This window comes from Nanorana parkeri, unplaced genomic scaffold, assembly GCF_000935625.1.
Source record: "Nanorana parkeri isolate BGI_ZX_2015 unplaced genomic scaffold, ASM93562v1 scaffold1424, whole genome shotgun sequence".
Lineage (NCBI taxonomy): Eukaryota > Metazoa > Chordata > Amphibia > Anura > Dicroglossidae > Nanorana > Nanorana parkeri.
Window position 1 is genome coordinate 175,374 of NW_017307692.1, and position 27,588 is coordinate 202,961.

Sequence of the window (27,588 nt, forward strand, 5' to 3'; positions counted from 1 at the left end):
TACAAGGTAAATAGCTATATTTCATTAAATAACGTTGTGTTGTAAACTAGGCCCCATTGCAGGAACAGAACATACATGAGAGTAGAGTGTCCTTCTGACGTGAGGTCCTCGTCACCTGTGGGTTCCTAGATGTGACTTCAGGGTGGATTTGTGCGAAAACCTTTTCCCACATTCCGAACACGAATACGGTTGATCGCCTGTGTGGATCCTCTCATGGATGATCAGATCTGATTTATTGATGAACCCCCTCCCGCACTCAGAACACGAATATGGCCGTTCACCGGTGTGAACCTTCTTGTGTCTAATCAGATCAGAACTCTGGGCGAAGCTTCTCCCGCACTCGGTGCACGAATATGGCCGATCTCCGGTGTGAACTCTATGGTGCGTGACCAGGCGGTACCTGTCAGCAAAACATTTCCCGCATTCGGAACAGGAAAATGGCTTCTCGCCCGTGTGAACCTTCTCGTGCGTGTTCAGATAGGATTTCCGGGAGAAGCATTTGCCGCATTCCGAACACGAAAACGGCTTCTCCCCCGAGTGAACTTTTTCGTGCGTGTTGAGGTAATGTTTCCGGGCGAAGCTCTTGCCGCATTCAGAGCAAGAAAACGGCTTCTCGCCCGTGTGAGTCCTTTGATGTCGAACAATATCTGATTTTTGGACAAAGCTCTTGCCACATTCCGAGCACGAGAACGGTTTGTCGCTGTTGTGCCTCGTTTCATGTCTCCGGAGAAGGCATTGTTGCCTGAAGCTCTTCCCACATTGGGAACAAGAGAACGGCTTTTCTGACGAGTGGGTCCTCTGATGTTTGATAAGCTTGGCTCTCACGCTAAAGTTCTTCTCACACTCTGTACATGGGAAGGTCCCATCCCCACCAGAAGCTGTATGATTGGCCACTGGATGTGAAGGACAATTTCTGGTTTGCGTTGAGGGACCAAATGATAGATCTGCCCTGTGCAGTCCTGGATGAAGGTTTGGGGTGAGGTCTTCTTCAGAAGAACCAGATGAGACATCATCATCATCTACTTTACCATCTGGAGAGATGACAAGTTGTCTCTCGGCGTTATACCTCCTGTATCGTCCATCTGGAAGAAATAAAAAGGAGGAGCCATTTTACTCATTTACATAGTGGTGGCACATTCTCTCCCTTGCTCTTGGCAGAAAATAATGAATTGTCATCCTCATCCACAGAAGGAAATTTGTAGTATGGGGGGGTCATTTACAGAACTGTTTATTGGAAGCATAAAGTAATACTGCGCTTTGCCCAGGACTAGTCACCTTCTCTGTTTCTACCGTTGACCCGAGTCACCAGGACAGAAAGTGATAGGAAGATCTGAGTTGGCACCTGTTGGAGCTGATAAAATTGACTTTGATAAAAAGGTCATCTCTACCTCCTGAGAGAACGGCTTACATGGCTTTATGACAAGTCAGTTGAGGATCAACAAATAACAAAAGGGCTCTTGGAGCAATGGTGGCACTGCCAGATGGAGGCCTAGGGGTCATTATTCCATGGGACAGTCCAGGCCCAATGCTGGTATCTACTGCCCGAATGTATTTAGTATTGTCGTATGCTTGACGGGGGCTTCCTGTGTAATATCCACAAACCTAACTCACAAGTTGAAACAGTGGTGACCTTTTATGAGCTCTCGGACAGGTCTCTCTGGGATCTGCAAGTAAGGATGAGATTTGCTGGGATCTGCTTGGAGGAAGTTTTCCAAGGAGAGGCAAAAGGCCCGTGCATGAGTGAGAAGGATGGTGCTAGCAGAATCATTGATACCCCAATTCCCATCCCTGCCTCCCCAACCATATTTCCTGTTTGTAGTTAGAATTTACGTTTATTCCTTTATGTAAATAAACTCAGTCCTTAATTTAAGATTCAGTTGTCTGCCATTTAAACAAAGCATATTCTATAGAGGAACATGGATGAAGGGGGCAATGGGGACACTTGTTCTGGTGACAACTGTGTAAGAGAACATTTTCTTCACTCTGAAGAGATTTCCTCTTACTTCCTGTTGTGCGTCCGGGACAAAGCTTTGACATCTCTCTGAGTGTTTTCGGTGTCTCCGGGGTCTGTGAATAAGAATGAGAGTGAAGCCCCCTTTACTGAGATGTATGAGAGACCCCAGAGAGTGTGTGTGGGGGGAGACTGGTCACATCTCTTGGCTGGTAACACACAATGACATGATGTGAGGAGAGGCGGAGTCTAATAGAGGCTGATGGCTCCTGACTCCCCCCACTAGACACATTCCGTCCCCCCATTACTGTCTACTGACTGAGGAGGGGGGAGAAGAAGAGATTGTTGTAGAGACTGAACAAGGAGAATCTGGGACTCTTTTCTGGGTTTAGTGTTTATTCCTCACCTGTGCTGATCTCTGGAGGGATTTCCTCCTCCTTACACGTCTCATCATCTTCTTCATCTTCTATTTTCACTTCTACTTTAATCACCTTTTCCTCCTAAGTAACATAAAATAATACAAACAAATGACTCTGCAGCTCATAAAAAAAGGTCTGTAAAGTTATAGGCTGATCCAGAACAGTCACTTGAGGAAATAGGATATACCTTGTTGAGAATGGAACAGGGGATGGGGTAGTGGGGTGGTAATGGGTGAAGTTATCCTTCTCTTAAACCCCTAAATGTTGCCTCCTAAATTTCTTTCATAAGTTTTATTGATTTTAAGGCCAGGTTCACACCATTTTCCGGGCCAGATCTGGTCCAGAAAATGGCGTGAACCAGCCCGCAGTTCCAGTGCATTCCAGACCAGACAAAATGAGACATGCAGTATTTTTCTGGTCTGGTCTGGTCTGGAACGGACTGTGCTGGTGTGAACAGAGGCCAGAAACACCATAGGGATACATTAGGGTGCATTTTAGGTCCGGAAACAATCTGGTCTGGTCTGGAGATGATTTGGATGTGGTGTGAATGGGCCCTGAGAGGGATAGAAACGGATTGTGAAGTCAACGATGACAAAGTAGGCTGACCTAGCAGCTAGAATGTTATAGTGGATACACATAGTTCATAACTGGCAAAATGAGTAGGTTGGGGTCAGCTTGACATGTACTCAGGGATTGGGGCCTGGAGGCTTTTTGGTATCCATCAACATATAAGTGTGCCTCCTAATGTTCACCAGCCAAAACTTTTAAATTCCCCACACATGTACTGTAGAGTACATCTTCCAGATCTTTCCTTTCTCTAAACGTCAAGCCTCCAGTAACATAGGGAATCTAAATCAGAGAAGTGCACAGAAGAGGCTTTTCTGGCTAACAAAGGTAATTGCAGAGAAACCACTTTGCGGTCTTTGGAAATTACTTCCATTATATTATTTCTCTAGATCCTCAGTTCCACATACTTCATAATCATGGAGCATCTCCTGATGTTCCTGTGTGGTATCCCGGGAATACAGAGGACGGGCCTGAGGGATCTCCTGATGTTCCTGTGTGGAATCCCGGGAATACAGAGGACGGGTCTGAGGGATCTCCTGATGTTCCTGTGTGGAGTCCCGGGAATACAGAGGACGGGGACATCGCTCTGGGCTATTTCTGTTACTGGATCCATCTGTAGGAAATAAACATAAAGCTAAATTAGTAGTTGGCGTACTCTGAAGATTGTATTTTGAATGTTAAAATGAACCAAACCTACACAAGGATTAAGATTAAATTACAGCTACAATGTGATAAACTTCAGAGTAGGAAGCAGAGCCTGCCTATCCACCTGTACTCAGGGGTGAAGGTCCACCATGGCACACAAGAGCTGCCATAGAGAAACTATAATGATGTATAACAAATGATACATTTTAGAGGAGCAGTAAGAACTAATATGTAAATACAGGAATATTCTTCTGTTAATTATTTTTCAGTGGCTCTCCACAGGGACAAAATGGAGGACAGATTGAAGTGTTCATTACTGACCTGTGTTGATCGCTATAGGACTTTCCTCCTCTTTAATCCTCACGTGTCCTTTTTCCTCCGCCTCAGCTTTGGGATCTCTCCGAGTGTCTCCGGGGTCTGTGAATAAATAATGAGAGTGAAGCCCCCTTTACTGAGATGTATGAGAGACCCCAGAGAGAGTGTGTGTGGGGGGAGACTGGTCACGTCTCTTGGCTGGTAACACACAATGACATGATGTGAGGCGGAGAGGCGGAGTCTAATAGAGGCTGATGGCTCCTGACTCCCCTCGCTAAACACATTCCGCCCCCCCATTACTGTCTACTGACAGAGGAGGGGGGAGAAGAAGAGATTGTTGTAGTGACTGGACAAGGAGAATCTGGGAATCTTCTCTGGATTCAGTGTGTATTCCTCACCTGTGCTCATCTCTGGAAGGATTTCTTCCTCTTTACATAGCTCATCATCCATCACATATGGCTCTTCTGCTTCCTCTTTAACTTCAACTTTAATTATATATTCACTTTTAAAAATAGAAAACAAATTTTATATATATATAAGACATCTCTCTGGGGTATTTCTCTTACTGGATCCAGCTGTAGGAAACACACACACTGACTGAATAGATTGGAGGGAATTAGCAAAGCTATCTGCGCTAAAACTGGCACGAGTGGCGTGAATCAGATAGACCTGTTTCCTGCCTATATCCCGGCTTATAATCCTGGCAAACACAAGGTAACAGCATTCCTCTTTCTTCTCGCTTTAAGGGAGGAGGAGGAAGTAGCTCCAGCTCTTCTGCTCTCTTTGCCATGTCTAGCATAGATACAGCACAGAAAATGGAGCAGATCCCTCCTAAATAACAAAGAAGACACAAGCCCCTATGTTAATTATGAGCGATCTGCTCCATTTTCTCAGTTTAGTAGAGCTTACTCTTTGTTCATTCCGCCCCCCCTCTCCCCTCATTGTTTCTATGTCTTTATATCAGAGGATGTGTGTATCTAGGGGGATCCTCAGTACTCAAGAAATGAAAGTCTCCCCTTACCCGGTGATATTAGGGGCGACCGGTTCTCCATCATGACATCCTTCCTCAGATCCGTGTGTCCTTGTAAACACTCCCTGCAGGTTTGAGTCTACACATGGAATACATTTTTGTGAAGGTTGGAAAGTTTACATCGCAGTAAAAAAAATAAACATATTAAATAAAGTTGCAAATAAACCTGGAAAATTGAAGAACACAAAGACACAATGCACATCTCCATGTAAAGCCACATCAAGGGACCTCTGTAACAATTTACAATCATACATTGGCCATACACTTACTGATTTCTTTCTTCAGCTTGTGGGCTGAATGAAAGAAATCTAACAGGTTCCTCCATCCAAGCTACACAGAGTGGATGGAGGAACCTGCCAGCAACTGTATTATGACAACTGGTGCCCCCCATTGTCAGAATCCAGCTGACTGGCTGCAGTGACTGGCCGACAGTTTTCCACCTTGCTCCCTGCTGGAGCCAGTTGGCACCAGCAGGGGCATCCACAGCTTGAATTTTGGCCAATTCAGCAGGACTTTGAGCATTTTATGGCCAGCTTTACTCTAAACCTCCCAACTATGAAACATATATAACTGAGCCTAAATCTCCTCTCCGGGCAAACTAAAGAACTCCTCTCTGCATTGGAGCTACCCCTATTACTTACCTCATCCCCGCTCCCCCGACAGTCAACGCTCTCCTCTTCCCACCCTTCACTCCAACTGGTGGAATGTCCCTTGGCCTCCTCACGTCTAATACAGGTCTATGGAACTATCAGTGGTACGTAGATGACAAGAAGTACAGGGAGAAGAGGCTTCGGAGAGCGTGAGCCAGAAGGAGCGGGATCAGGTAAGTCAGGGCTGGACAAATCCCTGGAGCCAGGTCGCCAATGCTTGCCTAACTTTTGAGGTTCTCTAGTTGTTTCCAACAGAGCTGGCTCCTGGCTTCCATATTAATTGATCCACCCCTGAGGTAAGTAAAAAAAATAAATATATATTTACAACCTTTGTAAATGTTTCAGAGGTTTCTACAGCCTGAAACCCTTCCTCAGGAGTTGCAAGAGACTGTGTTCCTCATCTGCAGCACCATACCATAGGTTTTGGCTTACCACAGAATACGCCCCCAGTGCCATCATACCCGGCCCAGGCGGAGCTCACCATCTAATGTTCTTCATATCAGAGGACTTGCAGGAAGATGATGATTTGCAGAGGTGCCATGATCCCCCCATCAAGCCCACCTCTCTCTTCCTCCTCTCATAATAAGAAGACATTGTTACCTCCTCCTCACTGGGCACACACTCACTCTCCAGATTCACCTCCCCACCACAACTCCTCCTCCCCAGCTCTGAGCTACAACAACATGGCAACCTTCTCTACTGAGGACAACTTTAAAAAAAAAATCAAGTTCTTAATATTTTGGAGATTTGAATAGAAATGTGAATCAGTTACACAGTGCTTATTGAGGAACGCAGCAGATGATAGACACTCAGTAAACTGGGGCTGAGGTACCAGAAAAATGTGTGGCTACAACATAATGGCCGCTACTCCAACTGTACTCGCTAAACCTCTTACAAGTTCCCTTAGATATATAACTATTTTATTTCTATCTATACCAATAATAATATTACTTAAAATAATGGTCATAATACTAACAACAATAAAAGTAGACAGTGTATTTGTATTCACGTTACTACAAGAAAATGGCCGCCGGTTAGCGTTTTGTGCTCTAGTGTTTGTTTACTTTCATCTGTCCTTAGCCGCACAAGACACGCCCCGGGCGCTCTAGTCCCGCGCATGCGCAGTTACCGGCTAGGGGAAGCTAAGAAGGCCGGTGGCCATTTTCTGGTAGCTCAATTGAGAGGAGCCCAGAGCATTCAACCAAAGTTTTTCTTTATTTCCGGCAGCTGCTGGGTATAAAGGTGGAGAATGTGTGTCCAGTGAGGAGGAGGTAATAATGTCTTCTTATTATGAGAGAAAGGGGGGTCCCAGCACTGTCTATGGATTGGATGGGGGGGGTGTCATGTCACCCCAACAAACCATCATCTCTTGGCTGATCTTCCACTCATGTTGGTGCTACGTCCCTTTAACCAGTTGACATCCGCGGTGTTAAACCCCCTTCCCATCCAGGCCATTTTTCAGTATTCAGCGCTGCGGTACTTTGACTGACATTTATTCCGTCATGCAGCGCTGTACTGAAATGAATTTTATACCCTTTTTTGGGGACAGATAGAGCTTTCTTTTGGTGGTATTTATTCACCACTGGGGGTTTTATTTTTTTACTATATTAAGGAAAAATTACCGAAATTTAAAAAAAAAAAACAGTTTCCCCTATATTAAATGATAAAACATTTATTATTACCCAATTTTTTGGTAAAATATAAAAGATGGGGTCACGTCGGGTAAAAAGACACCAAACATGTCAAGCCTTAAAATTGCGTGCGCGCGCAAAACCTCAAAAAACGATAATACCCAAAATTGGCCATAGGCGACGCTTTAAAAGCTGTTACCGCTCATCAGTTTAGTGTTATCAGTGATTGATGGCCCTAAAATGATTGCTCTCACTGCGACGTTCGCGGCGATATGTAACATGTGTAGCGCAATTGTCATTTTTGCGCGCTGGGGCACCGGACGCGTATTTACGTTTATAGGCGCGTAAACGTGGGGGTGTTAAACATTTTGGGGGGTTTTTTCCCCTTTTTTTATATCTGACTTTTATTTTATTTTACTTTTTTATATGTGACTTTTATTTATTTTTATTTATATTAATTTTTTTGCACTTATTGTTATAAGGCACACTGACAGGTCCTCTTTATGGAGACATTAGGGGTCTCTAGGACCCCTAAAGTCACCTGTGGGGCGGTGTGCGTACGCGAGCAGAAAAAAAATGCCGTCTGGCGACGGCAACCCGCCAGTGTAGCAGTGCCGTCCGTCCGTTTTTCTACTACGGGCGGACGGCAAGAGGTTAAGTTGTTGGGCGGTTTAAACGCCATTGAGTATATATTGGGAATCCCGGCTTGGTGGGTCAGACGGCAAAGTCATCCTTTTCCATTTGGAGTGCTGTCTGTGTTCTATCAAATTCTACAACTCATCGAGACCTCCAACTCCCATCAGCCACCCAAGAGAAGTATCAAGCTGTACAATCTGTGGCAGTGCGCCTGCACGGGCACCCGATGCCACAAGAACCGACAGGAGTTAGAGAACTCAATGACAATTTCGACGCCGCACAGGCACGCCTACGGCAAGTGGAGAAGTCAAAGAGGATTGAAAAAACTGTGACGACTGGCGCACCTGCACTAGCGCCATCTTGTCGAAATCTACAATGGACGTGACGTCATGAGTTGGAGATCTCGATGAGTTGGCCACCTCGTCAGAACACCGGTAGACATGAGCACTATAATTCCTGATCATCACAAGCGGAGATCAGACCTAAGTACGGGTATTGGGAGCCATGACCTACGTTAGGGAACATCACCCTTCTTAGCTGACCCACGTACGAATCTCTCTACATTTAGGATTCTCTATTCATTGGGTATCTGCTATAAATATTGCCTCTGTTTATTGCGCCTTCACCTTTACCAGCCGTTACTTTCAGCATTAGGATTTCGGACAACCATAGGAAGATCTAGAGGGACACGAAGATCTGTAGGGGGACGTCATGATGGAGAACCGGCCGCCCCTCACATCACCGGGTAAGAGGAGACTTTCATTTCTTGTAAAGGAGAGAAGAGTATTGAGGATCCACCTAGATACACACGCCCTCTGATATAAAGACATAGGAACAGTGAGGGGGGCGGAATTAACACAGAGTGAACTCTTCTAAATGGAGAAAATGGAGCAGATCGCTCCTAATTAACATAGGGGCTTGGGTCCTCTTTGTTATTTAGGAGGGATCTGCTCCATTTTCTGTGCTATATCTATGCAAGACATGGCACAGAGAGCAGAAGAGCTGGAGCTACTTCCTCCTCCTCCTCCCTGAAAGCAAGAAGAAAGAGGAATGCTGTTACCCTGCGTTTGCCAGGATTACAAGGTCTATCTGGTTCTGGTTTTAGCGCTGGGAGCTTTGCTAATTCCTTCCCAATGTATTCAGTCAGTGTGTGTGTTTCCTACAGCTGGACCCAGTAGGAGAAATACCCCAGAGAGATGTCCCCGTCCTCTGTGTTCCCGGGACTCCACACAGGAACATCAGGAGATCCCTCAGACCCGTCCTCTGTATTCCCGGGATTCCACACAGGAACATCAGGAGATCCCTCAGACCCGTCCTCTGTATTCCCGGGATTCCACACAGGAACAGCAGGAGGATCAGGTAGGAGGAACTGAGAGTCTTATTATAACACTGTCTCTATAGGACCTTGATTTTATGTCTTGATTCTATAATGTGATGTAAAACCCAAATATTTGTATCATTCTCCACTGTTTTATCTTTGTATTTATTCAGGGTGACAATCTGATTATTATTAAAGTTGAAGTGAAAGACGAAGATGAAGAAGAGGTGGAGTCAAGGAGTGATGAGCCGTGTAAGGAGGAGGAAACCCCACCAGAGATCAGCACAGGTGAGGAATAAACATCCAGAAAAGAGTCCCAGATTCTCCTTGTTCAGTCACTACAACAATCTCTTCTTCTCCCCCCTCCTCTGTCAGTAGACAGTAATGGGGGGACGGAATGTGTCTAGTGGGGGGCGTCAGGAGCCATCAGCCTCTATTAGACTCCGGCTCTCCTCCTCACATCATGTCATTGTGTGTTACCAGCCAAGAGACATGACCAGTCTCCCCCCCACACACACTCTCTGGGGTCTGTCATATATCTCAGTACAGGGGGCTTCACTCTCATCTTCATTCACAGACACCAGAGACGTCAAAGCTGAGGAGGAAGAAGGACATGCTAGGATCAAAGAGGAGGAGACTCCAATAGAGATCAACAGAGGTGAGGAATGCTTCTAAGAAGATCCACAGTTTCTATGTGCTCTGGAGTCACTTATTCTGATATATTTGGACTCATGTGTTGTCTTTGTGGTTGTACCTGGTAAGGAATGAGCAGCATAATCTGATCTATAGGCAGGATTCCCCTGACTTCAGAGCTCCTACATTTAAACTGTAACTATGTCCATGCAGAAGGTAGAAGAAGCTTTTGGGGCTTTTTGGGACGTGCGAGCCCGGTCCATGCGCGCGACCCCGGTCCATGCAGCAGTTCCTGTGTAGAACACTTTTTCTTAACGTTTTTCTCAGTTGCAACACCCTTTGAAAGAATGCCGAATCTTGAGGCAGTCCAGTCTCAGATGGGGTCCCGCCTTCACATCAGAACCTCACCTTTTATATCGGAGTACCGTATTGAATCAGTACAAGGCACAGCACCCATGACGAACCTCTGGTTGAGGGAGACTGGTGTAGAGTAATGATGAAGCACTGTCAGGGTGTCCATGACGGCCTGGCCGTGCAAGAATTGGGTTGAATGGTACTGGGTGTTGTTCAAGCCAGAAGAGGACCAGAGCTGGACACAAGATGGGTGAGTTTGCAGTGGGTCGGTGAAGGAGATGAGGTGACCATGGGAAAAACTTGGGAAGCCTGGAAAATATTCTTGGCTCATAGAAGAGAAGGAGCATATCATGACCACATACATACAGAGCAGTTGTTCTTGTTGTCCTCTCATTTCCATAAATGTCTGCTTTCCTTCAGATAACCCAAAGCACGGGACTGACCCAGAGACGCATCCCTTTATGTCTTTAGAGTGTGAAACCGATGACGTCACATCTGATTCTTCAGGAGAAGACTCCACTGTCCTGAATTCCCACCCATTATCATCCAATCCCTCTACACATGCCAGTATTCTCCCTGATGCCTCTCATCCTGCCGCCCATCCCAAAGGCGGGGAGGGTGAAAAATTCCACTGTTCCGTATGCGGCAAATCGTTTTCTCAGAAACGCATCCTCATTGGTCATGAGAGACTTCACACGGGAAAGAACGTGTATTCGTGTTCAGAGTGTGGAAAATGTTTTTACTGGAAGGGCGGACTTATCAAACACCAGAGAATCCACACTGGCGAGAGGCCGTTCTCCTGCGCCGAATGCGGCAAGAGCTTCAAACAGAAGTCCAACCTGGACGCGCACCAGAGCACCCACTCGGGAGAGAAGCCGTTCTCCTGCGCGGAGTGTGGGAAGTGTTACGCGTGGAAGGTGCAGCTCACCATCCACCAGAGAAGTCACACGGGGGAGAAGCCCTATTCCTGTTCCGAATGTGGGAAATGCTTTACCGTGAAGTCCGTTCTCTCCAAGCACGAGAGAGTCCACACCAGCGAGAAGCCATTTTCCTGTTCGGATTGCGGCAAGGACTTCCGAGAGAAATCGAATCTGGACAGGCACCGGCGAATCCACACGGGGGAGAAGCCATTTTCCTGCTCCGAATGCGGCAAGTGCTTTGCGTGGAAGCTTCAGCTGACTATCCACGAGAGGAGCCACACGGGGGAGAAGCCCTTTGCATGTTCCGAGTGCGGCAAATGTTTCACTCTGAAGTCCCACCTCGTGAAACACGAAAGGGTTCACACGGGGGAGAAGCCGTATTCCTGCCCCGAATGCGGCAAATGCTTTTCCCGCCGGCAAAGGCTCGCCTCGCACCAGAGGAGCCACGCGGCAGAGAAGCCGTATTCCTGTGCCGAATGTGGGAAGGGATTTTCCTGCAAGCAGTATCTCGTCTCTCATCAAACCATTCACACCGGCGAGAAGCCGTTTTCATGCCTGGAGTGCGGGAAGTGTTATGCGCACAGTGCGAGTCTAAGCGCGCACAAGAAAACTCACACGGGAGAGAAGCCGTATTCGTGTTCCGAATGCGGGAAGCATTTCTCAAAGAAAAACTGTCTTATGTCACATCTCGGCTCCCACAAGTGACTCGGGGTTCCTGTGTTGGGGGCAGCAGCTCATTCCAGTCCCCTTTGTGATTTATTTTATTTTTATTGGATGTTCGGTGGAACCAGAGACGTCATGAACTGAGTAGCCGGCCTTTTCCAAGAAGCCGATGAAACGTTATTTGTAGCTTTGGTGTCCTTCAGAGCAGCAATCAAAATGTATGAGAAACTTTGAAATCCTCCGTGCTATCAGTCAGAGGAGGCTTCAGAAAAAAAAAGGGTTCCGTTCTAAGGCTGCAGACAACAGCAAGCAGATGACTTTCATGGTATACTAGGGATGCACCGATGCCGATACTAATATTGATGCCGAGTATTTGGGTCAGTATTTGTACTCGCCCAAATGCTCCGATGCCTATCCTGATACCGGAACTTCCGGTATCAGAAAGCTGGGCAGCGAGTCATTACACGCTGCCTGGCTTCCTGATTGGCCGGGAAGCCGGCTCCATGCTCCCTCATCACTTGGTAACAAAGGACCATGGAGCCACTGAAGGAGTGATTGGCCAGGAAGCCGGGCAGTGCGTAATGACTAGCTGTCTGGCTTTCTGATTGGTCGGGAAGCTGGGCGGCCGAGTCATTACCCACCAACCATCTCCTTGATTGGCTAGAAAGCCGGCTTCATGCTCGACGAGGGAGCAATCAGGAAGTTGGGTGCCGTGTAATCACTCGCTGTCTGGCTTCCTGATTGGTCGGGAAGCTGGCCAATCAGGAAGCCAGGCAGCGAGTCATTACCCGCCCCCCCGGCTTCCTAATTGGCCAGAAAGCCGGCTCCATGCTCACTCGTCACGAGGGAGCATGGCGATGGCTTCCCTGCTAATCGGGAAGCCGGGTGGCGAGTCATTACACGCTTTCCGGCTATTTAGGAAGCTGGGCGGTGAGTCGATATACGCCGCCTGGCTTCCTTAATGGGACATCCGGCTTCGATATCGGTGAGTTCGGAAAAACCGGTATCTGTGCATCCCTAATTTATACCTCACAGTGGCTGAGCGACTATTGCCTCAGAGATATGGGGTTCTATTCACACCAGGGTCATGATGTGCCTGGAGATGGGTTGTCCGGGTTCCTACGGCACTCCTATACCATAGCGATGGCTTAGGTGGCATGTGACCAAATTGGCGTTTGTGTGGGCGTAGAGAAGATTTGGACTGTAAGCCCCTATAGAGGACAGGGACTGATGTCATGACTTGCATGTCCTGTGTAAATTGCTGCATTATATCTTCACTATATCATTACAGGAAAACAATAAAACCAATGTTACCGACCTGCCCAGTTCTTTTCAGTGGACTACAGAAAGCGTTACGGAGAAGAGGGGAGGTGTTCTGTATTCCTAAACAATACAAAAAAGGTCACAAGCACTGACCTTTTTTGTATTTTCTGGACTTATTTTGCAGAGGCGTCCGCGGTCATTTCAGCGCCCACCCTACAATTAGGGTTTTCTATCCGGTCAGGAGTGCGATGGGTGTTCTGTATCCCTAACACACTTCCTGTTCTAGAGTAACAACTCTGCTCCTCCATAGACACGGCATGGTGGTGAGTGAGTGTTGTCATCCTAGGACAGGAAGTGTGTTAGAACTACAGAGCATTAGAGCAGGAGTAGGCAACCTTGGCACTCCAGATGTGGTGGAGCTAGAATCCCATCATGCCTCTGAAAGTCGTGACTGCGATGTTGCGATGTTTCATGGGATTTGTAGTTCCACCACAGCTGGAGTGCCAAGGTTGCCTACCCTTGCACTAGAGCAGGGGTCTCAAACCTCTGGCCCTCCCGCTGTGGTGAAACTACAAATCCCATGATGCATCTCTCTTCGGGAGTCATGTCTGTGGCTGTGGGAATCTTGCAATGCCTCATGGGATTTGTAGTTCCACCACAGCTGGAGTGCCAAAGTTGCCTACCCCTGCACTAGAGGATACACTGATCAGCCATAACATTATGACCACTGACAGGTGAAGTGAATAACATTGATTGTCTGCTTACAATGGTGCCTGGAAGTGGGGGGGATATATTACAATGGTGCCTGGAAGTGGGGGGTATATATTACAATGGAGCCTGGAAGTGGAGGGATATATTACAATGGTACCTGGAAGTGGGGGGGATATATTACAATGGTACCTGGAAGTGGGGGGGATATATTACAATGACACCTGGAAGAGGGGGGGGGATATATTACAATGGCACCTGGAAGTGGGGGGGATATATTAGGCAGCAAGTGAACATTGTGTCCCCGAAGTTGATGTGTTATTACCAGGAAGAATGGACAAACCTAAGAATTTGAGTGACTTTGAAAAGGGCCAAATTGTGACGACTAGACGACTGGGTCAGAGCAATTCCAGAACCGCAGCTCTTGGGGGAGGTCTTCCCGGTCTACAGTGGTACCTGTACAGCATACCTCCAGAGGTCTAGTGGAGTCCAAGCCTCAATGGGTCAGGGCTGTTTTGGCGGCAAAAGGCGGGCCTACTCAATATTAGGCAGATGGTTAGAATGTTATTTCTGATCAGCGTATATTGCTAGCAAACCATGTAGTTAAAATTGTAATGTGTAAGACTTCCAGTTAGGGATGCGCCGAGTATGAGTATTTAGGAGAGTACTCGTCCTAATGCTCCGATACCTTCCCCTATACCGGACCTGCCGGTCAGAGGAAGATTTACTCTTACCAGCAGTGCCGTAGGAGAACATGGAGTCGGCTTCTCGTGCAATCAGGATTGGCTTGGAAGCCGGTTTCCCGGCCAATCACCATCGAGCCGGCCAAACAACATGGAGCCGGCTTCCTGAGCAAACCTATGACCAGATTGCCCGGAAAGAAGGATCCATGGCAGCGGAAGCACCGGTATTGGTGAGTACCGAAAGCAAAATATCAGTACTCGTACTCGATACCGAAAAACTGGTATTGGTGCTTCCCTACTTACAGGTATTTTTTTTACCTCTCATAGTATTCCCCCTCACAATGAATTCATCTGCTTCTCTCTTCAGAAGGACAGCGCCATCTTTTTGCAGGCAATATTCCGGGTCACCTTCTACTTCCTGGACCCTCGTCCTGGACCCTCGTTTTGTTTCTGGCCCACAGATTCATTTCAATGTAAATGAAGATCTATTATGTTTTTGTTATTTGTTGTGTCAGCCCCCTCTCACCTTTCGGAGCTGCCAGACAGTGAAAATAGTCCAGTAGAGGGACTGGAGACTCAAATTGACCACACTTCAGTAGAAGACGCAGGAACCGTCAAACCCGAGGATGGCAATTTTCTTCAATGCTATACTGTTTTTGTCTATTATGACATCAGGAAACATTGAAAAGTTAGTGATTGGTCCACTTGAAGGGACAACAGTACTCGTAAAATAAGTCCAATGATCCACCTCTCCTCAACTTGCCTACACCAACCCCCCAACTTCAGCTTCATACAGAACCTCTGTTGGCCCGTCCTACCGCACTGCTTGGCCAAAGTCTTCTGCAATGTCCATGCCTGTCCACCGAGTGTATGGGGCCATTCCAGACTCGAGCTGCTCCACAAAAGCTGACCTGGTTGTGTATATCAGCAAAACGTGTACATTGACCACAGTTGTACCAAATATTAGGTGGGAAGAACCGATAAAAGGCAACTGTGGTTCTATGTGAGGTATTCATGGTAGGATGCTCTATCCTACGGAACCAGCGACCAATGTTATGAGTTGAACTTTTCAGAAGGAACCTATTTTCTGAAGGACCAATTTGATTCTCCGTGCACTGATCCCAGCCGCTGTAAGCTTCATGCTGACAATACCCTTGGATGATATAATAGACGGCTAGAATTTTGTAAATATCCATTAAATTCACACATTTCCACCTCAACTTGGTGTCATCTGCTTTGTCATAGTCCTTGGAAGACAGAAGGTTCAAAGAAAGAACCGGCCCGTTCCTTAATAGGACACACTAGTCCAATGGACAAACCTTCAGATGGGTGGTGGTAGTTGATCATGTTCAAGTGGACTTGTTCTGCCATGTTGAAGATGTTTTGCCCCTCATCCAGGAGGCTTCACCGGTTCTAATTGACTGTCGGGAACACTCCCAAGCATTTGTAGTCACCTTAGCCCATTCACCATGGTGTCTCGTAATGCGTCGAGGTAGAGATGTTGATGATCCAAGAGCATGACAGGAGACCCTGTTCTCTTTCCATATTCCATTCTCAGTGGTGCCATGAAGACATGAACAGGTGTTATTTGTTCGAGTTACATGGCCAAAGGGGTAAATTGTTGTCAGATTTCCAGTATAGACATGTTAAATGACAGGGAGCCAAAGTTCACCACCCCGGTTAGGGATGGTTGGTCCTGTTTGACTTAGCGGGCCTTTTTTATGCCTCCCACAAACTAGTTGTCCCTTTCTCAAGACATTTGCTGTCTGTGTCTGCAGTAATTTCCTGTCCTGGTGACAGGGCTAGGAAGCGATAGGAAATGTCTTAGCATAGCAATGGAGAGCGTAAAAAACACATTATTTTTAGGGCTGCAATACGATTTATAATTGATAATGAGAATTGGCAACGATTCTCATCATCGATTAGTTGATTTTCCATTCGTTGCTGCTGCCGCCGCTGCTCTGCTTCTCAGTTTTCCTCCCTGCTGGTACTGGTGGCTGCGGTCTGTGTCCTTTTCAATCCCCGCTGCTCTCACCGCTTCTATCGGTAGAGGCAGCGGGGACGCAGAAAGCTGCAGCCGGCACCAGTGGGGAGGAGAGAGCGCTGTGCCTCTGCATTACCCCGCTGGTGCTGTCGCCGTTCCTCTATTTTGACGCCATTCCTCAATGCTACCGCCATTCCACCGTTGCTCCCCCCTGGCATCCGCTGCTGCCCTCGTTCCTGCACTGCTGCCCCTGTACCTCTGCTGCTCTCCCCGTGCCTCCGCTGCCACCCCTGTACCTGCACTGCTGCTCTCCCCATTGCCTCCGCTGCTGCCCCTGTACCTCTGCTGCTCTCCCCGTGCCTCTGTTGCCCCTGTACCTCTGCTGCTCGCCCCGTGCCTCTGCTGCCACCCCTGTTCCTGCACTGCTGCCCCTGTACCTTTGCTGCTCCCCGCGTGCCTCCGCCGCTGTCCCTATTCCTGCACTGCTGCCCCATGTACCTCTGCTGCTCCCCGCGTGCCTCCGCTGCTGTCCCCATTCCTGCACTGCTGCCCCTGTACCTCTGCTGCTCCCCCCGTGCCCCCTCTTCTAGCGGCGGTAGAAAGCCGGCATCCAAGCTCCCTTCGTTGGCTGACAACAATATCCAGCCTGTTATTGGTTATTTTACATTTGCAAGAGCAGGCTGGCTATTGCACCCGCCCACTGACTGCTGTCAATCAGCAGAGGAGGACCTGAAAGAGAACTTTCTCCTTCAGTTGCCTCCTCTGCTGATTGACAGCAGGCAGTAGGCGGGTGCAATAGCCAGCCTGCTCTTGCAAATTTTAAATAACCAATAGCAGGCTGGATATTGCTCCAAGCCACTGCCTGCTGTGTTGGCATTCAGGTGCCTCCGCAGCTGAATCCAGGGAAGTGGAAAGGTGACACTAGGGGTCTAAAAGACCCCTCATGTCACCTTAAAGAGAACCCGTCACCTCCAATGTGCCATCACATAGGGGGCTTGTGAGCTTCCCCATGTGATAGCAATGAAGTAAAAAAAAAAATGTTAAAAAAAAGATTCCCCCTCCCAAAAAGAATTGAAACTCCCCCAACCCTGCAAATGCGCGTATGCTAACGGAAACCCAAGTCTGGCGCACCTACGATAACTCCACACGTCAGGTTTGGCCACGTATTTGGTATTTTTTTTATCCAATTATTTTTTTCCGATTAATCGGCTATCTAATGGTTTCTGAAAATAGTAATATGTGTAAGATTCAGAACCATTGTCAGGTTTTGCTTTCCCCATGACACCCATCGCCTGCTTTTCCTGTCTGGATGTGATAGAAAATCTCTCCAGTGGGTTACAGCCAACACTAAAAATACAAAAAGTCTTAACCCTTTCCTAGCTGGACTTCAATAGGCAAAACAATTATTTGACACTTCTTCATGAATATCCTTCAGAATATAAACCTCTGTTGATCTTGATGACATCATTACCAAACCAAGAACTTGTATATCAGATGGTATGCCACTGCCATAGAAAGAAAGCTGCGTGACCACAAGAAATACAAGCCTCCATAGTAACAAGTTAGAGGACATGTGCGTGGAGGATATGCCTTACACAACGTCAGTAAGGCTCCTAGGGCATATCTCCTACGTCCTGCCCCTCTCCCCCTGCCACCATTACTGGCCATTCCTGGCTGTCAATCTGGGCATTGTATCACATAGCAACAGCAGCTGTCAAAATGCAGCCACTGCTATGTAGAATGACACCTGAAGATAGTCTGCCAGCAGGGCAGCCATCAGAAATGTTGGGGCCCCTTACACAGCTTTGGGCCGGGCCCCGCGCCTCTGGACGCAGGGCTTAGTGACGTGCTGGACGCAGGGCTTAGTGACGTGCTGGACGCAGGGCTTAGTGACGCGCTGGACACAGGACCCACCTGAGAGTGACCCTGCAGAGCCCACCATAGATGCTGCACAGCCCATCTGAGACTGTCTATGGTGGGCTCTGAAGGGGTCTCAGGTGGGCTGATCAGGGCTGCATCCCTCCCTTCCTTCCTAGCTCTTCTTACCTGCACACATGGCCTTGTCTGCCGCCGGACCAGCCAGAAGTGACGTCCCGTCCAGCGTCGCTGATGGGGCCCTAGCGTGTCTCAAAGCCGCTGCAGCGGCAATGCTGGGGCCCTGCGCTGCTTGTGCCAGGCCTCCGCCTCCTCCCCCTTCACCGTCGGCCAATAGTCATGTAAGGGACCCGGGCGGGCCCCCCAGGCTGCCCAGGCCCCTTACATGAGTATCGGCCGTACCCCCCTGATGGCTGCCCTCTCTGCCAGTGTCACAGGTCTCAGCCGGAACACACATGCACTAATCTGGAAAGCTTGACTAGACTGCTGGACATTCAGCCTATGTCTGATCAACAGGTTACAAATAGAAGAATGGACACCGACACTCCAAATAGCAAATCAAGTACGTCTATTTATTAACATACATGTTAGGGATGTGCCGATACCGATACCAGGCATTTTCACGAGCATTTGTACTTGTGAAAATGCCCCGATCTTTAAGGCCGATACCGGCCCTTTAAATTTTCAAACAGCAGTGGCCGTCCGAGTTTCTGCGCTTGTGGGGACCTCGGCAGCCTGCTGGGGACCTGCAGATAGCTGTCCATGGCAGTGCCTGTCTGGTTCTTTATCTCCTCCTCCTCCTTCCGCAGGCACAGCCATGGACAGCCCCGGGGGCTCGTACTCGCCCAAATGCTCAGATACCGAAATTTACGATCAGAGGAAGATTTCCTTCTGACCAGCAATGTCAAGGGAGCATGGAGCCGGCTTCCTTTCCAATCAGGAAGCCGTATGGTGGGTTATGACCTGCCTCTAGGCTTCCTTATTGGCTAGGAAGCCGGCTTCACTTGTTGCTAGGCAGCCTGGCTTCCTAACCAATCAGGAAGACGGGCAGCAGGTAATGACCCACCTCCCAGATTGGTCAGGAAGCCAGGCTGCATAGAAACAAGTGAAGCCGGCTTCCTAGCCAATACCTCATGTCACCTTAAAGAGAACCCGTCACCTCCAATGTGCCATCACATAGGGGGCTTGTGAGCTTCCCCATGTGATAGCAATGAAGTAAAAAAAAAAATGTTAAAAAAAAGATTCCCCCTCCCAAAAAGAATTGAAACTCCCCCAACCCTGCAAATGCGCGTATGCTAACGGAAACCCAAGTCTGGCGCACCTACGATAACTCCACACGTCAGGTTTGGCCACGTATTTGGTATTTTTTTTATCCAATTATTTTTTTCCGATTAATCGGCTATCTAATGGTTTCTGAAAATAGTAATATGTGTAAGATTCAGAACCATTGTCAGGTTTTGCTTTCCCCATGACACCCATCGCCTGCTTTTCCTGTCTGGATGTGATAGAAAATCTCTCCAGTGGGTTACAGCCAACACTAAAAATACAAAAAGTCTTAACCCTTTCCTAGCTGGACTTCAATAGGCAAAACAATTATTTGACACTTCTTCATGAATATCCTTCAGAATATAAACCTCTGTTGATCTTGATGACATCATTACCAAACCAAGAACTTGTATATCAGATGGTATGCCACTGCCATAGAAAGAAAGCTGCGTGACCACAAGAAATACAAGCCTCCATAGTAACAAGTTAGAGGACATGTGCGTGGAGGATATGCCTTACACAACGTCAGTAAGGCTCCTAGGGCATATCTCCTACGTCCTGCCCCTCTCCCCCTGCCACCATTACTGGCCATTCCTGGCTGTCAATCTGGGCATTGTATCACATAGCAACAGCAGCTGTCAAAATGCAGCCACTGCTATGTAGAATGACACCTGAAGATAGTCTGCCAGCAGGGCAGCCATCAGAAATGTTGGGGCCCCTTACACAGCTTTGGGCCGGGCCCCGCGCCTCTGGCCGCAGGGCTTAGTGACGTGCTGGACGCAGGGCTTAGTGACGTGCTGGACGCAGGGCTTAGTGACGCGCTGGACACAGGACCCACCTGAGAGTGACCCTGCAGAGCCCACCATAGATGCTGCACAGCCCATCTGAGACTGTCTATGGTGGGCTCTGAAGGGGTCTCAGGTGGGCTGATCAGGGCTGCATCCCTCCCTTCCTTCCTAGCTCTTCTTACCTGCACACATGGCCTTGTCTGCCGCCGGACCAGCCAGAAGTGACGTCCCGTCCAGCGTCGCTGATGGGGCCCTAGCGTGTCTCAAAGCCGCTGCAGCGGCAATGCTGGGGCCCTGCGCTGCTTGTGCCAGGCCTCCGCCTCCTCCCCCTTCACCGTCGGCCAATAGTCATGTAAGGGACCCGGGCGGGCCCCCCAGGCTGCCCAGGCCCCTTACATGAGTATCGGCCGTACCCCCCTGATGGCTGCCCTCTCTGCCAGTGTCACAGGTCTCAGCCGGAACACACATGCACTAATCTGGAAAGCTTGACTAGACTGCTGGACATTCAGCCTATGTCTGATCAACAGGTTACAAATAGAAGAATGGACACCGACACTCCAAATAGCAAATCAAGTACGTCTATTTATTAACATACATGTTAGGGATGTGCCGATACCGATACCAGGCATTTTCACGAGCATTTGTACTTGTGAAAATGCCCCGATCTTTAAGGCCGATACCGGCCCTTTAAATTTTCAAACAGCAGTGGCCGTCCGAGTTTCTGCGCTTGTGGGGACCTCGGCAGCCTGCTGGGGACCTGCAGATAGCTGTCCATGGCAGTGCCTGTCTGGTTCTTTATCTCCTCCTCCTCCTTCCGCAGGCACAGCCATGGACAGCCCCGGGGGCTCGTACTCGCCCAAATGCTCAGATACCGAAATTTACGATCAGAGGAAGATTTCCTTCTGACCAGCAATGTCAAGGGAGCATGGAGCCGGCTTCCTTTCCAATCAGGAAGCCGTATGGTGGGTTATGACCTGCCTCTAGGCTTCCTTATTGGCTAGGAAGCCGGCTTCACTTGTTGCTAGGCAGCCTGGCTTCCTAACCAATCAGGAAGACGGGCAGCAGGTAATGACCCACCTCCCAGATTGGTCAGGAAGCCAGGCTGCATAGAAACAAGTGAAGCCGGCTTCCTAGGCAATCAGGAAGACGGGAGGCAGGTCATGACGTGCCGCCTGGCTTCCTGATTGGCTAGGAAGCCAACTTCACTTGTTGGTAGGCAGCCTGGCTTCCTAACCAACCATGAAGCCGGGGTGGCACTTCGCGACCCAGGTCCTTGCTTCCTGATTGGTCAGGAAGCCACTCTGCCTAGAAACAAGTGAAGCCGGCTACCTAGCCAATCAGGAAGCTGGGTCATGACTAGCCGCCTGGCTTCCTGATTGGCTAGGTAGCTTGTTGCTAGGCAGCCTGGCTTCCTGACCAATCAAGAAACCGGACGGCATCTCATGACTCGCCACCCGGCTTCCTGATTGGTCAGGAAGCCAGGCAGTCTTGGCAAGTGAAGCCAGTGTTCTTTCACTAGAACACAGGCAATCAGGAAGCCGACTTCCTGATAATCAGGGCACAAGGCACCAGTACTCGGTATCGGAGAGTACCAAAAAAAATGATCGGTGCTCGTACTTGATACCCAAAAAACGGTATCATTGCATCGCAGATTTTATATATACATATACACACTTCAATCAAGATTCCCAACTATTGGCTATCTAAGGAGAGAGGACAGCAAAAGTGGTCTCCTTTCAGGTAAGATGTCTCTCATTGAAACCTAAGGAGCAGTATGGATGGGGGGAGGGGAGTCACCCCTCAAGCTTATGTGTGCATTTCAGCTTGAGCTATGGAAATATGAAAATGTATTTTTTAATTTGTCCGTTTAATAATGAACATTTGTACTAAACACTATACAGTACATTCCCTTATTAGTGCTGGAATAAAAGCCCCATTGTGTGCCCATGCCAACTTGTCTCTCACCTCATAGTGTAAGAACTTCTTGTTGTCGGACATGAGAGGCTTTGTGCGAGTACTCCTGGCCACATTAATAACTCGAATACGGGCGATCACCGATGTGGAGTTTCTCGTGTCTAAGCAAATTGGATCTATCGGTGAAACGTTTCCCACATACTGAACACGTGTACGGCTTTGCACCCGTGTGCGTCCTTTCGTGGGTGAAAAGGCTGTTCCTCTGAGAAAAGGATTTGCCGCACTTGGAACACGTATATGGTTTCTCCCCGGTGTGGACCCGCTCGTGTCTGCTGAGGGAGGATCTGTATATGAAACATTTCCCGCACTGGGGACACGAAAATTGCTTCACTCCGGTGTGACTTCTCTGGTGGACCATAAGCCCTCCCCTTCTGTTGAAACATTTCCCACATTCGGGGCAGAGGAAGGTTTTACTCCCTGTGTGATGAGTGACGGGAAATGACGGAGCAGCAAAACCGCCACGTGTCGGCGGATCAGGTGGTGGATCTGCGTTATGTGCTATTAGATGGACATTTGGGATAACGGGGGTTTCTTCAAAAGATTCCCATGTGATGTCTTCATTTTTAATCTCATTATCTGGGAAGATGACGGGCGGTTTGTCCATGTTATTCCAGTGGTGTTGTGCGTCTGGAGGAAACAATACGTGGAAGAACAAAAATGTAATATGGTCGCGGCATTCATTGCTTTTCTTCGACTTTATCTCCTTTATATTATACTGGTGATTCTGCCAGTAACATATTTCCAGTCCTAGGGGGCCAACTGTATCTACTACTAGGGATACACTGATACCGATACTAGTATTGGTGCCGATACCGAGTATTTGGGCAATTACTCGCCTAACTGCTCCGATACTTACCTCCGATACCAGAGCTTCCGGTCAGAATGAGATCCCCTCCGACGGCAAGTGCCGAGGAAGCATGGAGCTGGCTTCCTTTCCAATCAGGAAGCCTAGTGGTGGGTTATGACCTGCCTGCCGGCTTCCTGATTGGCTAGGAAGCCGGCTTCACATGTTGCTAGGCAGCCTGGCTTGCTAACCAATCAGGAAGCTGGGCGGCACATAATGACCCACGTCCTGGCTTCTTGCTTGGTCAGGAAGCCAAGGTACCTAGCATCAAGTGACGCCGACTTCCTAGGACCTAGCCAATCAGGAAGCCAGAAGGCAGGTCAAAAAAGGCCGCCCGGCTTCCTGGTTGGCTAGGAAGCCAGCTTTACTTGTTGCCAGGAATCTGGACAGCACCTCATGACTCGCCGGCCAGCTTCTTGATTGGTCAGGACGCCAGGCAGCCGCGGCAAGCAAAGCCGGTGTTCTTTACCTGTGAAGCCGGGGTGTTCTAGCGAATCAGGAAGCCGGGCGATGGGTCATGATCTGCTCCCCGACTTCCTCATAATCTTTAATAATACTTACCTCCGATAACGGAACTTCCGGTCAGAGGGAGATCTTCCTCTGACCGGCAGTGCCGAGGGAGCATACAGCCGACTTCCTTTCTAATCAGGAAGCCAGGCGGTGGGTTATGACCTGCTTCCAGATCGGCTAGGAAGCAGCTTCACTTGGTAGGCAGCCTGCCTTCCTAACCAATCAGGAAGACGGGCAGCATGTAATGACCCGCCTCCTAGATTGGTCAGGAAGCCAGGCTGCCTAGGAACAAGTGAAGTCACATCATGCTGCCCGGCTTCCTGATTGGCTAGGAAGCCAACTTCACGTGTTGGTAGGCAGCCTGGCTTGCCAGCCAATCAGGAAGCTGGGGCAGCACTTAATGACCCATGTTCCGGCTTCCCAATTAGTCAGGAAGCCACGCTGCCTAGAAACAAGTGAAGCCGGCTACCTAGCCAATCAGAAAGCCAGGAGGCGGGTCATGAGTAGCCGTCTGGCTTCCTGATTGGCTAGGGAGCCGGCTCCACTTGTTGGCAAGGAAGCCGGCTCCACTTGTTGGCAAGGAAGCCCGGCTTCACTTGTTGGCAATTCACTTGTTGGCAAGGAAGCCGGCTCCACTTGTTGGCAAAGAAGCCGGCTTCACTTGTTGCTAGGCAGCCTGGCTTCCTGACCAATTAAAAAGCTGGACGGCACCTCGTGACTCGCCCCCCGGCTTCCTGATTGGTCAGGGAGCCAGGCAGCCTTGGCAAGTGAAGTCAGTGTTCTTTCAGTAGAACACCAGCTTCACAGGCAATCAGGAAGCCAACTTCCTAATAACCGGGGCACAAGTACTCGGTATTGGCGAGTACTGAAAAAACAAATGTCAGTACTTGTACTTGATATCGAAAAACCGGTATGGGTGCATCCCTAGTATCTATGGAGAGAAGCTGCACTGTCACCCTAGGACAGGACTACACAAACCTTCCCCTCTTCTATTTTTTTATAACAGAGAGGTAGGGTTCTAAAGTCCTCAGAGATAGCCAAGAACAATGGAACTGATAACACAGCTCAGGAAGTTAGCAGCTCACACAATTTCTGGCAGGATCAACAGGTATTCTTTTTTATCGAGCAGCTATAACACACACTTCCAATGGTATATTTAACAAACAAAGAGGAGAAGTTCATTGTTAGAGCTTAAACATCCTTTAATGAGTTTTCTAAAACCAACATTTGCTACTGAATCATTGAACAGGGAAGTGCTCGGCTCAGCCAGTACACGGCGTGTTCATTAGTCCCCCATCTTCAAAATGAATGAAAACAAAGAATTTCCCGGGACCCTCCGAATAAAGTCTGATATCCTAATCCTAGTCTTTGTATGACCGTGTGCTGCGCAAGCTGCTCCTTATACCTCAGGAGGAGAAGCACATTGGTCCAGGGTAAGTGAAGTATCGTGGTCGGGCGGCAATGGAACTCAATGAGAGGTGCTGAATGCAATTGCATAATTGGAGCTAGCAGGTATTATTAAGCCGCCCAGAGAGAGGTGTTAAAACAGCATTGCCACATACTAGGGATGCATTGATATTAGCATCGGTGCCGATAACGAGTATTTGGGCGAGTTCTTGTACCCGTACTTACCTCTGATACCAGAACTTCCTGTCAGAGGGAGATTTCCTGTGAGGGGTAGTGCTGCGAGAGCACATGAAGTGGGCCTCCCGGCCAATCAGGAGGCCGGGAGGCGGGTAATGACTCACCACCCGGCTTCCTGATTGTACAGGAAGCTGGCTCCATGCAGTTTGGCCGGCTCAATGCCAATTGGCCAGTAAGCTGCCTTCCCGGGCATTCATCATGGAGTCAGCCAAACAGCATGGGGTCAGAGACCTCATGGAGGTAAGGTGCTGATTGCATTTGCAAGATTGGAGCTAGCAGGTGTTATTAAGCCACCCAGAGAGAGGAAACAGAATTGCCACATACTAGGGATGCATTGATACTAATATCGGTGCCGATACCGAGTTCTTGTTTGCGTACTTACCTCCGATACTGGAACTTCCGGTCAGAGGGAGATTTCCTCTGACCAGTAGTGCCAGTAGGGAACATAGAGTAGGCTTCCCAGCCAATCAGGAAGCCGGGCGGCAGGTAATGACCCGCCTCCCGTATTGGCCGGGAAGCTGTTTCCATGTTGATTGTCCGGGAAGCCGGCTTTCCAGCCGATCAGCATGGAGCCGACTTCCGGGGGAATCTTAAAGCTGGGCGGTAGGTAATAACATGCCTCCTGGTTTGCAGATTGCCCAGGAAGCCGGCTCCAGGCTAGCGGCAGTCTCGGGACTCGGTATAAATATCAGTACTCATACCCGATACCGAAAAAACGGTATGGGCGCATCCCTACCTCATACAATGCTGTTAACACCTCTCTCTGGGGGGCCTAATATCATGTGTGCGGTAAGTTCAGTCTCTTCCAAGTGCAAGATTCCCGGCTGCTCAGAGCACTTGGCAAGGAATGTCACCGCACCCGTCCAGTTTGCGATGGAGAAATAGACTGCACTTGCTGCACCCCATGTTAGTAAACCGTCCAGACAGAGGTGTTATAATGTATGTATGTGGCAATGCTGCTTTAACTCCTCTCTCTGGGTGGCTTACTAACACCTGCTAGCTCCAATTATGCAAACGCAATGAACACCTTACCTCCATGAGGTCCCTGACCCCATGCTGGTTATGATAAACACATTATGTTGATTATACATTCACTATATGTATTCCCAGATCATTCTGAATAACTTGTTCAAAAACTGAGAAAGCTGGTCGGATGACCAGCGAAATGTCTTCAAAAAATACAGCCAGTTTCCTTGATTTATTTTCTGCAGCCACAGATGAGGCGTTTCCTGTGTGTTTGCCAATTCAGTGCTTGCGCTTCCTGTGCAGGTTACCAGTTGTCTCGAGAAGGGTCACTGCCCATTTTGTACAGCGTTTTGCACATAAGTATCACAATCACATCTAGGGAACCTGCAAAGACCCAACTCCTACTCAAGGGATTGTTCATGGTCGTAAGGATCGGGTTCCATCCTTTTATGTCAAGGTGCACTCTATTACATCTGTTGGCACTTCTCGGCATTATTCAATATTGTAGGGAACCTGCAAAGGCCCAACTCTTACCCAAGGGACTCCAACCAATTTTTCATCCCAAATCAACTGACCAAAGAGTGATGGGGCAAGCCAGAAAGATTGGCAGTTTCTAGTTGACTGCTAAAACAGGATCACCTAAGCTCAGAGTTAAAACAACCCAATATATTTGGACTAGCGCTAAGGTCAACCAAAAATGTACATGGGTGTATGCAACGGCACTCATCATCTCCTCTGCTGCCAGAGGGCGATTCCCTACTTGGTCATTTCAAAACTGATCTCCAGATAAGTTAGGAGTGCGGTGTATGTCTAGCCACAAACATTTTTTTTTCTTGTCCATTGAGGGACACAGGAAGTCTTGGACCATCAAGTTATACTGCCACCTACAGGCAACAACAAAAAACAGCCACTCCCAGTACCAGCATGCATCCGTTTTTGTCTAGTGTCCTAGAAGGATGGAAACCTCTTCTATAAGCTCTGCTGTGCTAAGACTTCTCTACAGTGCTGCTGGAGCTTCGTCTCGTTTGCAGCCGTGGTTGTCCCCTGCCTGGCTTTTGGAGTACTGTGTCCAGACCAAGCTGGACTGTGCATACAGGGACAGCCTGAAGTGACCCTTGGCCCCTGGGTCTTGCGTGAAGCTCCATTTTGGTAAGATTTAGCTGTGGAGAGCGTTTCCCAGGCCTCACCACCTGTCCTGTTGCTGAAGACTCAGTTCATGAGTAGGTCAGTTGACCCAAGCACTGGGGTCTACCTCCATTATTTGGGTCTCTGGGTGCCTCTCCGTTGGTATTACCGTGGAAGGGGTTGACGCTGTGGGACTGATTGTAGGTATCATCTGCTGGGCTGGACG

The 27,588-nt window shown here is 48.6% G+C and overlaps 1 protein-coding gene across 1 annotated transcript in view; it reads right to left on the minus strand.

Moving 5' to 3' along the window:
* Nucleotides 1–27,588, minus strand: part of LOC108798170 — a 193,101-nt gene that overhangs the window by 163,408 nt on the left and 2,105 nt on the right. The window contains 2 exon segments of the mRNA XM_018569902.1: nt 132–878; nt 22,337–22,545. Of these exon segments, the coding sequence (XP_018425404.1) occupies nt 132–878; nt 22,337–22,545 (956 nt within the window).